Source organism: Euleptes europaea, chromosome 1 (genome assembly GCF_029931775.1).
Source record: "Euleptes europaea isolate rEulEur1 chromosome 1, rEulEur1.hap1, whole genome shotgun sequence".
NCBI lineage: Eukaryota > Metazoa > Chordata > Lepidosauria > Squamata > Sphaerodactylidae > Euleptes > Euleptes europaea.
In genome coordinates this window covers 6,687,245-6,698,053 of record NC_079312.1, presented here as the reverse complement: position 1 = coordinate 6,698,053, position 10,809 = coordinate 6,687,245, and the positions used below count along the sequence as shown (strand labels likewise).

The 10,809-nt window shown below is 48.4% G+C and overlaps 1 protein-coding gene across 1 annotated transcript; it reads right to left on the bottom strand.

The window, feature by feature from the left end:
* Positions 1–636: 636 nt before the first annotated feature.
* Positions 637–7,629, bottom strand: LOC130476497 (zinc finger protein 436-like). Its single transcript, XM_056848476.1, has 5 exons — positions 7,444–7,629; positions 6,768–6,894; positions 3,894–4,088; positions 3,104–3,295; positions 637–1,823 (listed from the first exon to the last, which is right to left on the bottom strand). Exons 1-5 carry the CDS (start codon positions 7,627–7,629, stop codon positions 637–639), a joined length of 1,887 nt encoding a protein of 628 aa, XP_056704454.1.
* Between the last annotated feature and the right edge of the window lie 3,180 nt (positions 7,630–10,809).

Sequence of the window (10,809 nt, the reverse complement as noted above, 5' to 3'; positions counted from 1 at the left end):
TGCCCCTCTGACATCAGGACTATGAAGAAAAGCGCAACATTCTGAACTTTTAGGAAAGATAACTAGAGCCTTTAGCTGATAAAGGGAATTTCGACGCTTGAAAGCTTGTACCCTGGAAAACCTGCTGGTCTCTAAAGTGCTGCTGGACTTGAATCTAGCTCTTCTCTGACAGAACAACAAGGCAACCCCCCTGAAAGAGCCTTTCCGTCCTCCATGAAATCAGTTTCCTGGATTTATCATATGTTTTTTCATCATTTTTAAACTGTGTGGTCCAGGCTTTTTTGCATGTTATTCAATGTATGTATTATGTCATTCTTTATTGCATTATGTATTATTGCATTATGTCATTCTTTATTGCATTTTTATTTTTTAATCCTGTAAAGCAACTTGAATTTCAGTGACAAAGGCAGATGATAAATGAAGCCAGTATATAACTAACATGAAATTTTAAAACCACCCTTGCTGGTGGGTCCTTGCCAACACCAACTTCACAAGTACTACTGGAACAAAATCTTGTCACCATGACTGAATGTACAGAGTTCATTCCCTTTAATAAAATACTTGAAAGCGGGATCGTATGTGTCCTATTGCATGCAATACATCCTCAACGCACCATCAAATAAAAACAATACTTTTTCAGCAGCTGGGCTGAACAGTGCACAGCATACTCTGCCTGAAGCTCTCTGCACACTGCACAGACTTATGTGCATTTCCTCCTGCATGGACTCTTTGATGCACAGTAAGATTTGTGCTTCTGTTGAAGCATTTCCCACACTCGGAACATTTAAATGGTTTCTCCCCTGTGTGAATTCTTTGATGGGAAGTAAGAACTGACCGACACCGGAAGCCTTTCCCACACTCTAAACATTTGTATGGTTTTTCCCCTGTGTGGATTCTTTGATGGGTAGTGAGTTGTTCACTCTGACTGAAACGCTTTCCGCACTCCAAGCACTTAAAAGGTTTCTCTCCTGTATGGAGCCGCTGATGTCGAAGGAGGTTTGATGCGCTACAAAAACTTTCTTCACATTCTGAACATTTGTAGGCCTTCTCACCTGTGTGCACCCTCAGGTGGTTTTTGAGGCTTGATTTATCACAAAAACTCATGGCGCAGTCCAAGCATTTAAATAGCTTCTCTCCTGAATGGATCCTTTGATGTGAACTAAGACTTGTATTTCGACTGAAGGTTATTCCACACTCCAGGCACTTAAATGGTCTTTCTCCTGTGTGGATTCTTTGATGGCAAGCAAGTTCATCTTTCTGGCCAAAACTCTTTCCACATTCCAAGCAAGTGTACGGCTTCTCCCCCACATGGGTTCTTTGATGTCTAATAAGGGTGATCCTCTGACAGAAACTCTTCCCACACTCTGAGCAGGTAAACGGTTTCTCCCCTGTGTGGATCCTTTGGTGGCAAATGAGATTAGTACTCTTAATGAAGCTCTTGCCACACTCCAGGCATTTATATGGTTTCTCTCCTGTATGGATTTTTTGATGAGAAGTTAGGTGTGAACTCTGAATGAAGCTTTTCCCACACTCCAGGCATTCATACAGATTTTCCCTTGTGTGGATTTTCAAGTGAGAATTCAGACTTGATTTCCAGCTGAAGCTTTTCCCACACAAATGGCACTTATTCCTCTCCTTCCCTTTGACTGTTTTTTTCTGGACTGGGACTTCATGGCCATCGCTTTCCTGAGATGCAGAAGATTCCTTCCTTATTTCTTCCCCTGTTCCAGTTTTCCACCTCTCCTCTTCTCTTTCTATATGTTTGGAACCTTCCAGTGACAACTCATGTTGGTTTCTCTTGGACTTGCTTTCCCACATTTCATCTGTTGGAATAAAGAGAGGAAACTGTTAAGATCCTAAAAGAATACTAGAGCCTTTTATCCCATTTAACAGCTGCTGAAAATGAAATGCTATTGAAATACTAATGAAAGGCTATCGTACTTTGGTCACATCATGAGAAGGTGAGTCTGAAAAAACAAATTCCATGACCTGCGTGAAACACTTGAGAAGATAGAAGGGATGCCAAAGAACAGCACAGTTAGTTCTGAAAATGAAATCCTTAAAGTGTGGAATTCTCTGCCAAATAATTTTAAGTAAATGAAAGCACTTGGGATTGCTTTCCTTACTTTGTTTGGATCATCTTATGCTTGTGAGCAGCTGTTTTCAGCTTTGAATTATATCATATCTGACACCAGAAACAGGCTAACAGATGACCTGAGTGCTGCATGTGTTGCTCTCAAACTTACAAAGTATGAGCCAAGGGTAGACAAATTATTAGAATGCACACAACAGCAAAAATCACATTAATTGTTCAAAAAATTTGACGAAGTCCTCAAAGATGTCACAAAAATGGTGAATTACATCATGGCTCGTGCTCTGAATTGTCGACAGTTTCAAGCACTTCTTGAGGAGGTTCAGGCACAGTATAATTGTTTACTTATGTACAATAATGTCCAGGAGCTGAGCAGAGGCCGAGTCCTGGAGAGATGCATGCCAAATGCAAACTTTTACCTTTCAATAAAATGTTGTTTGTATCATTGAAAGCTCTGTTGTTGTGTTTTTCTTTTAACGCAAAATATGTGAATGTATGAGTTGTTTTTTCTAAACTAAAACCTCAGTATTCAGGTTAAATTGCCGTATTGGCACTTGGCGATAAATAAGTGGGTTTTGGGTTGCAGTTTGGGCATTCGGTCTCTTAAAGGTTCGCCATCACTACCGTAGACCACCAAAAAGACAAATGTGGGTTCTAGATCAAATCAAGCCTGAACTCTCCCTAGAAACTGAGGCTATTGTACTTTGGTCACATTATGAGAAGACAAGAGTCACTGGAAAAGACAATCATGCTAGGAAAAGTTGAAGACAGCAGGAAAAGAGGAAGACCCAACCTGAGATGGATGGACTCCATAAAGGAAGCCATGCCTTCAGTCTGCATAACCAGAGCAAGGGTGTTAAAACCAGGACATTTTGGAGGTAATTAATTTAGAGGGTTGCCATAAGTCAGAAGTGACTTGATGAAACATAACATACACACATGGATATTCCAGTGAGCACGAAAATTTAGTTTACAATGCAAACATTTCAGTTCCACATGCAAGGCACTTACCCTTTTCTTTTCTCTCTTCTTCTTCTTGCATTGGGATTTGCTGGAAGTGGCCATGATGAAAAGCAGAGGATTCACTCCCTGTTTCCTGTTTTATTTCCACTTTCCACATCTGCACTTCTCCTTTTATGCATCCTGCTCCTTTCAAAGAAACCTTTTGTGATTCTTCCTCATTCTTGCTCTCATAAACACCAGCTGAAATAAAGAGAGAAAACTGGTCAGGATCTTAACACCTGGGAACAAATCCATTTATTTTGTTTTATTTGCTTCATTTATACCCCCCTTTCTCCCCACGGGGGAACTAAAGTGGCTTGCATGATTCTTCTCCAATTTTAGCCTCACAGCAGCCCTGTGAGGTCGCTCAAAGTCAGCCAGCCAACTTCCAAGGCAGAGTGGGGGTTGGACTAGATGACCCTGGTGGTTCCTTCTGTAATGTGTGTGAGTAGCTAAGATCGTAGCAGGGGAAAACCTAGGAGCTTGAGTCCTGGGCGAAGGCTCCTAAACCCTGCTAGCGCTATTGGCCAAGCCAACGCATCCCATTGGCCCTAAGCCAGGTCATGCCATTGGTGACCCGGGGGTTGTTTTCCCCCTATCACGGATCGGGGGGGAGCGGCCACCAGGGGCCAGGGGAGCATTTAAGCAGGGCCTGGTTGTACAGTTCCCAGTTCTGTTCTGTACTACAATAAAGGGTTGATGTTGGAACTCCGTCTCGACCTCATGTGTCCTCCCCACACGGACTTAACACCTTCCAATTCTCTGATTCTATGATTTCTCATCACAAAGGGCACCATACCCTTTTCTTTTCCTTCATCTGGATTTTCCTGGATTGGCGACTCCTGGAAGCTGCCAGTCTGAGAAGACAAGGGTTCCGTCCCCATTTCTTGCTTTATTTCGGATTTCCATTTCTGCTCTTCTCTTTCGAGGCACCCCACGTCTTCCAATGAGACATTGCATGGATCTTCCTCAGTCTTAATCTCACACCCATCACCTTTTGGAAGAAACAGAGAAAAATAGGAAGTTCTTAATTGAGTAGCAGAGTTTCCTATCAAGGACATTTGTTGACAAATTGGGAAAATGTGGTTTAGATCCGATTTCTGTTAGGTGGATCTGTAACTAGTTGACAGATCACACCCAAAGAGTGCTTGTTAATGGTTCCTCATCCACTTGGAGAGACGTGACTAGTGGAGTGCCTCAGGGGTCTGTCCTGGGCCCTGTGTTGTTCAACATCTTTATAAATGATTTGGATGAAGGAATAGAGGGGATGCTTATTAAATTTGCAGATGATACTAAATTGGGAGGGGTAGCAAATACGGTAGAAGACAGAGCCAGGAAACAGGATGATCTTGACAGGCTGTAGAATTGGGCTAAAACTAATAAACTGCACTTCAACAAAGATAAATGTAAAGTTTTGCATTTAGGTAGGTAAAATCAAAAGCATAATTATAGAATGGGGGAGACTTGTCTCAGCAGTAGTGTGTGCGAAAAGGATCTTGGGGTCTTAGTAGACCAAACACTGAACATGAGTCAGCAGTGTGATGCGGTAGCTAAAAAGGCAAATGTGAGCTTGGGCTGTATCAACAGAAGTATAGTGTCCAAATCACGCGAAGTGATGGTATCACTTTACTCTGCTCTGGTTAGACCTCACCTAGAGTATTGTGTTCAGTTTTGGGCACCACAATTTCAGAAAGATGTAGACAAGCAGCAACATGTCCAGAGGAGAGCAACAAAGATGGTGAGGGGTCTGGAGACCAAGTGCTATGAGGAAAGGTTGAAGGAGCTGGGAATGTTTAGCCTGAAGAGGAGAAGACTGAGAGGGGATATGATAACCATGTTCAAGTACTTGAAGGGCTGTCATATAGCGAATGGTGCCGAGTTGTTTTCTGTTGCTCCAGAAGGTCGGACCAGAACCAATGGGTTGAAATTAAATCAAAAGAGTTTCCATCTAGACATTAAGAAGATTTTTTTAACAGTTAGAGTGGTTCTTCAGTCGAACAGGCTTCCTTGAGAGGTGGTAAGCTCTCCTTCCCTGGAGGTTTTTAAGAAGAGGCTAGATGGCCATCTGTCAGCAATGCTGATTCTATGACCTTAGGCAGATCATGAGAGGGAGGGCACCTTGGCCATCTTCTGGGCATGGAGTATGGGTCACTGGGGGTGGGGGGAGGTAGTTTGGAATTTCCTGCATTGTGCAGGGGGTTGGACTAGATGACCCTGGTGGTCCCTTCCAACCCTATGATTCTATGAACAAATCTGATCTACAGCTTTTTAATCTTTTTATTGCCATGGTGAATAATGGAAACCTACATATTCAGAGGCAGCCAACCTCTGAAACCCAGTGCTAGGAAGCAATATCAGGGGAAGGTCTCGACCTCTGTGCCCTGTTCACTTGGCCCTGCGGGACTATTGGATGGCCACTATGTGAGACAGGATGCTGGACTAGATGGACCACTGTTCTGACCTACAATCATTGAATCATAGAAACATAGAGTTGGAAAGGACCTCAATAGTCATCTAGTCCAACCCCCTGCACAATGCAGGACATTCACAACTACCTCCCCCCACCACATACCTTCAGTGACTCCTGCTCCATGCCCAGAGTATGGCAAAAAAAGCCCTCCAGGATCCCTGGCCAATCTGGCCTGGAGGAAAATTGCTTCCTGACTTGGTGGGAATCTTATGTTCTTTTGCTATTGTGAATGGCTGAATAGAAAATTCTTTTAGGGCTGGCAGAGTCCAGCCTATAGGAACGGCCTCTGTTGGTTGGCAACTTCATTAGGTTTGGGTCATGGAGACTGGGCCTCCTTTCCAGCCTCACACCTGAAGCTCATTGGGTGTCCAGGCGCTGAGACTCGGCATTGCCTGCCTCGCAGGGTGGTTGTACAGGGAAATGGAACAACCTCCCCCCCCCCCCAACCACCCTACTCAGAACTTCATGGGAAAAAGCAAGGATACAGATACAACAAAAAATGAATAAATGAGGGCAGGGCCTCTTGCTCAGAGGCAGAACACAAGATTTACATGCCAAAGGCCCTGGGTTGATTGTCCAGCTTCCCCAGTTTAAATTACCTCAGTAATGGGGCTAGGAATTCCCTGGCAAAATATTTCTGGAAAGAGGCTGCCAGACAGTAATCAGCTGGACAGATGTCCATATGTCATAGAAGGGCTAACCCTAAATAAAGCTATTTTCCCCACAGTGAGGACATAAGAGTCCTGCCATTTTGGCTGCCTCCCTTCCCACAGGGTATTTAGACCCTGCACTTCAACGCCAGTGCCCTGAGGCACAAGGTTTTAATAACGGTCGTTTTAAGCCGCGTACACATAAGAACATCAGAAAGGCCCTGCTGGATCAGACCCAGGCCCATCAAGTCCAGCAGTCTGTTCACACAGTGGCCAACCAGGTGCCTCTAGGAAGCCCACAGACAAGACGACTGCAGCAGCACCATCCTGCCTGTGCTCCACAGCACCTAAGATAATAGGCATGCTCCTCTGATCCTGGAGAGAATAGGTATGCAGCATTAGCATCCCAACTAATAGCCATGAATACCCCTTTCCTCCATGAACATGTCCACTCCCCTCTTAAAGCCCTCCAAGCTGGCAGCCATCACCACATCCCGGGGCAGGGAGTTACACGCCTTCCCCCAGATGAATTCTGCCCCCCTTAAATCCTTACCCAGCAAGGTGGTCTCGTGGCTGGCCTCCTGCTTGACCCCCGTGGACAACGGCCACTTTCTAGTGTCCAACGGAGACCTCTCTGCCTCAGGGAAATCCATGGTGGCTTCTGCTACTGGACCCTGCCCCTGAAAGAGGAAAGAAGTTCTCAACTACGCAGACACACGGAGCCGCCTTATACTGAGCCATCAGTCCATCACGGTCAGTATTGTCTACTCAGACCAGCAGCGGCTCTCCAGGGTCTCAGGCAGAGAGGTCTTTCACATCAACCTCTACCTGGTCCTTTTAACTGGAGATGCCAGGGATTGAACCTGGGACCTTCTGCATGCCAAGCAGAGGCTCTTCCACTGAGCCATGGCCCCTCCCCAAGGGGCCATGAAAGGGGGAATGAAAAGGTTTGGAACGCCCCTTCTTGGATGATGGCCAGACAAATTTGGGGAAATGGGTTGATGGGCCAGTCTCACCTGCTCTTCCTTCATTTTGCTCAGGAGGAAGCCTTCTGCCAGGGCCACCGCCTGGGAACTGGTCTCCGGCGCGCCTGCCCTGACCCAGCTCTGCATCTCCGGGGGCAGGACGGCCAGGAACTGCTCCAGGACCACCAGGTCCAGCATCTCCTTCTTGCTGTGCCTTTCTGGCTTCAGCCACTGGCGGCAAAGATGGTGGAGTCGGCTGCAGACCTCTAGGGGGCCCTCGGCCTCCTGGTAGCAGACGTGCCTGAAGTGTTGGCACTGGGCATCCCAGCAGTTGGCGTCTTCAGCCAGGATCTTCTGCACAGTCCTTTTCCAGAATTCTCCTTGGCTCCCAACCTCGGTGGCACCAGGATCTCTTTTCACTTTAAGACCAGTTGAGCTTGCTTCTTCCATTTTCACTCCTTCCTCCAAGGCACCATCAAAAGAGCTAAAGGGTTTTTTTCACACACACCCAATGTCCTCCCCACCACCCAAGGCAATGGCTGCCTTGACTGGTGGGGCTTCCGAGTCTCTGCAAAGCCAACACAACGTTTTATCAGTTTCCACTTTAAAAAGCCGGGCTTTTCTTTTCTGCGGAAACACAGAGGCCCCTTTTCAAATTGCCCTCATAATCCGTTTTAGCAGCTGGTGGCAAATGGATTTTTTGGCATTTCAGACACAACCGTTTTGTCTCCCAGCTGCTGAGTTATTTTACCTTTTCAGACAAAGTGTCCCATTTGCAACGCGGTACTTGTCAACTGCTTTCTCCCGTTTCCAGCTTTTCTTTGCGCTTCTGAAATCGCCACAGTGCGCTGTTTAAAATGTTTCCCCCCCTGCCTTTTTTCCTCCCTGCCTTTTTTCAAGGCACATTCTTTTCCGGCTTTTTTTATGTTCTGAGATTAGTGCTATAGCGCTAGACCACTTTAGCAATTCAGCGCTATATCACCAGCATTCAGATTCAGAGCAAATGGAAATTGTTCTCTGTTGGGATCTTAATGTCCAAACTGTAGCTTATGGTATGGATAGATACATAGATTCAGATACTCATATCATGATCTCTCTCTCTCTCTCCACATACACTCTATACGCACAATATCTATACTCAACACTCTGAGTATAGACAGAGTGTTGAATATAGATATTGTGCGTGTAGAGAGTGTGTGTGAAAGACAAGGTTATTAATTCCATTTTAAATTCTGTAACTGTGAGGGTCTCTGTCTTTGTGTCTCTGCTTTCCATCACCTGCAGTATTATCAGTGAACTCGTAAAAGCAGTTCACACCTTCTGGTCTCAGGCGCCAGGCCTGATGGCCCATGTATCTTCCCCCCCGCTGTTCTTCCTGCCAGTACTCCCTAAGGCCGGTGCGGCCTTGGAAGTGTGATAGCCGCACCAGACTTCCTGGGATCCGTCTGATGTTTTGTATTATGCCAAGCTTGTAACTTCCCATAACAATAAGTGTGAACCCCAGTGCCCCAGTGCCCTGGAGTCAATATATTCTGTAAACCCGTATAGCCCCTCACTTGCAACTTTCTACCTGTGCCTGTCTCATCTCCTGAAGGCTTCAATAAATCTATTGTTTCTGTACCAACGTCTGAGCAACTGATTTGGAGAAGCAAACTCAGAGAGGGGGATCTCTCACATTAAGTTGCAAGTCATTGCCTCTCGGACTGCAGCTGTACCGCTTTGGACAGAATGTCAGCCGACGAGGACACCACCCCTAACCCCGATGCCCCCAAGGAACCGGACGAGCCGGAGAAGCCGGACCCGAAGGAGGAGGGAGCCAAGCCAAAGAAACCGAAGGGTCGTGCCCCCGACCAAGATCGGGACGAACGTCCCCGGGGGCTTACTTATTGGCTGGACTCTCCCAAGGGCTGGTCGCTCTCGCGGACTGCGGCGAAGGATCGCCGGTTGGCCTTCCCCAGCACGGGACTCGAAGGGGACCCGGCCCGCAAAGAGGCCCTCATGGAGGAAGAACGAAAGCAGTGGCAGGAAGACCGCCGAGCTATGCAGGAGCAGATGGAGACCATGCAACGCGTAATGGGTGAGATGGCCACGGCCCTAGATGCGCTGAAGTTGCAACCTCCAGCCGGTGCTCCCCCAGACGGGGCGCCGGTAGTTCCGCCCGCAACCCCTGCCCCCCCGGCCCGTCGGGACCTGAAAGTCACGTATGACGGGTCGGGAGACCAGTTGACCTTTTTTATGGTCCAAGTAGACATTTTTATGCGGGAACAAGGTCGAACCTTCGTTTCTGAGGAGTCCCGGGTGCAGTACGTGGCTTCCTTACTGCAAGGGGAGGCGGCTGCCTGGATGGTGTTACAGTATGAACTCCGCTCGCCGGTGCTGCGAACCCTGGACGAGTTCATGGTAGCACTCCGAAACCGTTTTGAGGACCCGACTCTGGGTGAGCGGGCTAAAGCCTCCCTGATGCAACTGCGCCAAGGGACTAAGTCGGTGGCGCAGTATGCAAGTGAGTTCCAGTCACTGGCTAGCCGAATTCTGGACTGGAGTGAAGCTACCTTGGTACAATGTTTCAGGGAGGGTCTCAACCCAGACCTCCAACATTGGGCCTTCATGCAAGGGAACCCCCCGGATGTGGAAGGTTGGGTTCGCCATGCTGCTGACATCGAGAATCGCAAACAACTCCTGAACTTGTCCAAGCAACGGCTTGGGCGAGACCCCAGGCCCCGAGGTGACCGTGGCCGGGAACTCCGGCAAGGGGGTGGCGGGGGTCTCTCGGCCGCGGAACGCCGCAAGCGGTTCGAGGCCGGCGTCTGCCTGATCTGCGGGGGAAAAGGTCACTTTGCATCGCAATGCCCCTCTCGCTCAGGCCGTCCGACCCCCCCTCGCCAAACCCAAGCCGAGCCGACGAAACCGGCCGCCGACAGCCAGCCTCGCCGCAGAAGCGGACCACTGAGCCGGCGCTCCGGCGCACCCTCCGCTCTCCACGCGCGCCCCCAGGATGGGGCATCCGACTCTACGGTCCCATCGGGGTCCCGGATTACAAATACCGTCTTTGATTCGGACGGCTCCCCGGAAGCCACCACCCCGTCCCCCTCTTCCAGCGAGGAGGAAGAGTGGGAACAGCCGGCAAAAAACGCCGTCGGTCTGCTGTAGAGGGGGCTCCGCAGCAGACCGTCCCTATCGTTGTGCAAGGAGCTCCACCGATGGTAAGCGCCCAAGAGGACAATGTATTTGTGCGTGTTCATCTGTCCCTACCCAAAGGGGGTCCCCCGTTAGAGGTCCCCGCGTTGGTCGACTCGGGGTGTGCCCGCACCATGATAAATGAGGAAACTGCCAAGAAGTTGGGTGTCCGGCGCAAGCGGCTTCCGGGACCCCTCCGTTTTTCCCAAATGGACGGGAGTGACTTTAAACGGGGCCCTGTGACCCACAGAACTGCAGCCGTGATTATGTCAGTGGGGGAACATTGGGAACGGTTGTACTTCACCATCGCCCCTATTGTAACCCCTGTGGTGTTAGGGATGAACTGGTTAAGGGGACACAATCCCTCCATTGATTGGGTTAAACGGGTGCTTTCCTTCCCCGAAAACCCCTGTGGGTTGCATGACAAGGAACGGGTACTCAGAACTCCAGCCG

Coding starts and splice junctions, on each gene's coding strand:
- LOC130476497 (XM_056848476.1), bottom strand. CDS start 7,629: ATGGAAGAAGCAAGCTCAACTGGTCTTAAAGTGAAAAGAGATCCTGGT. Junction 3,296..3,893: donor AGATGAAGGAAAAGAAAAGG/GTATGGTGCCCT, acceptor TCTTTATTTCAG/CTGGTGTTTATGAGAGCAAG. Junction 1,824..3,103: donor AGAAGAGAGAAAAGAAAAGG/GTAAGTGCCTTG, acceptor TTATTCCAACAG/ATGAAATGTGGGAAAGCAAG.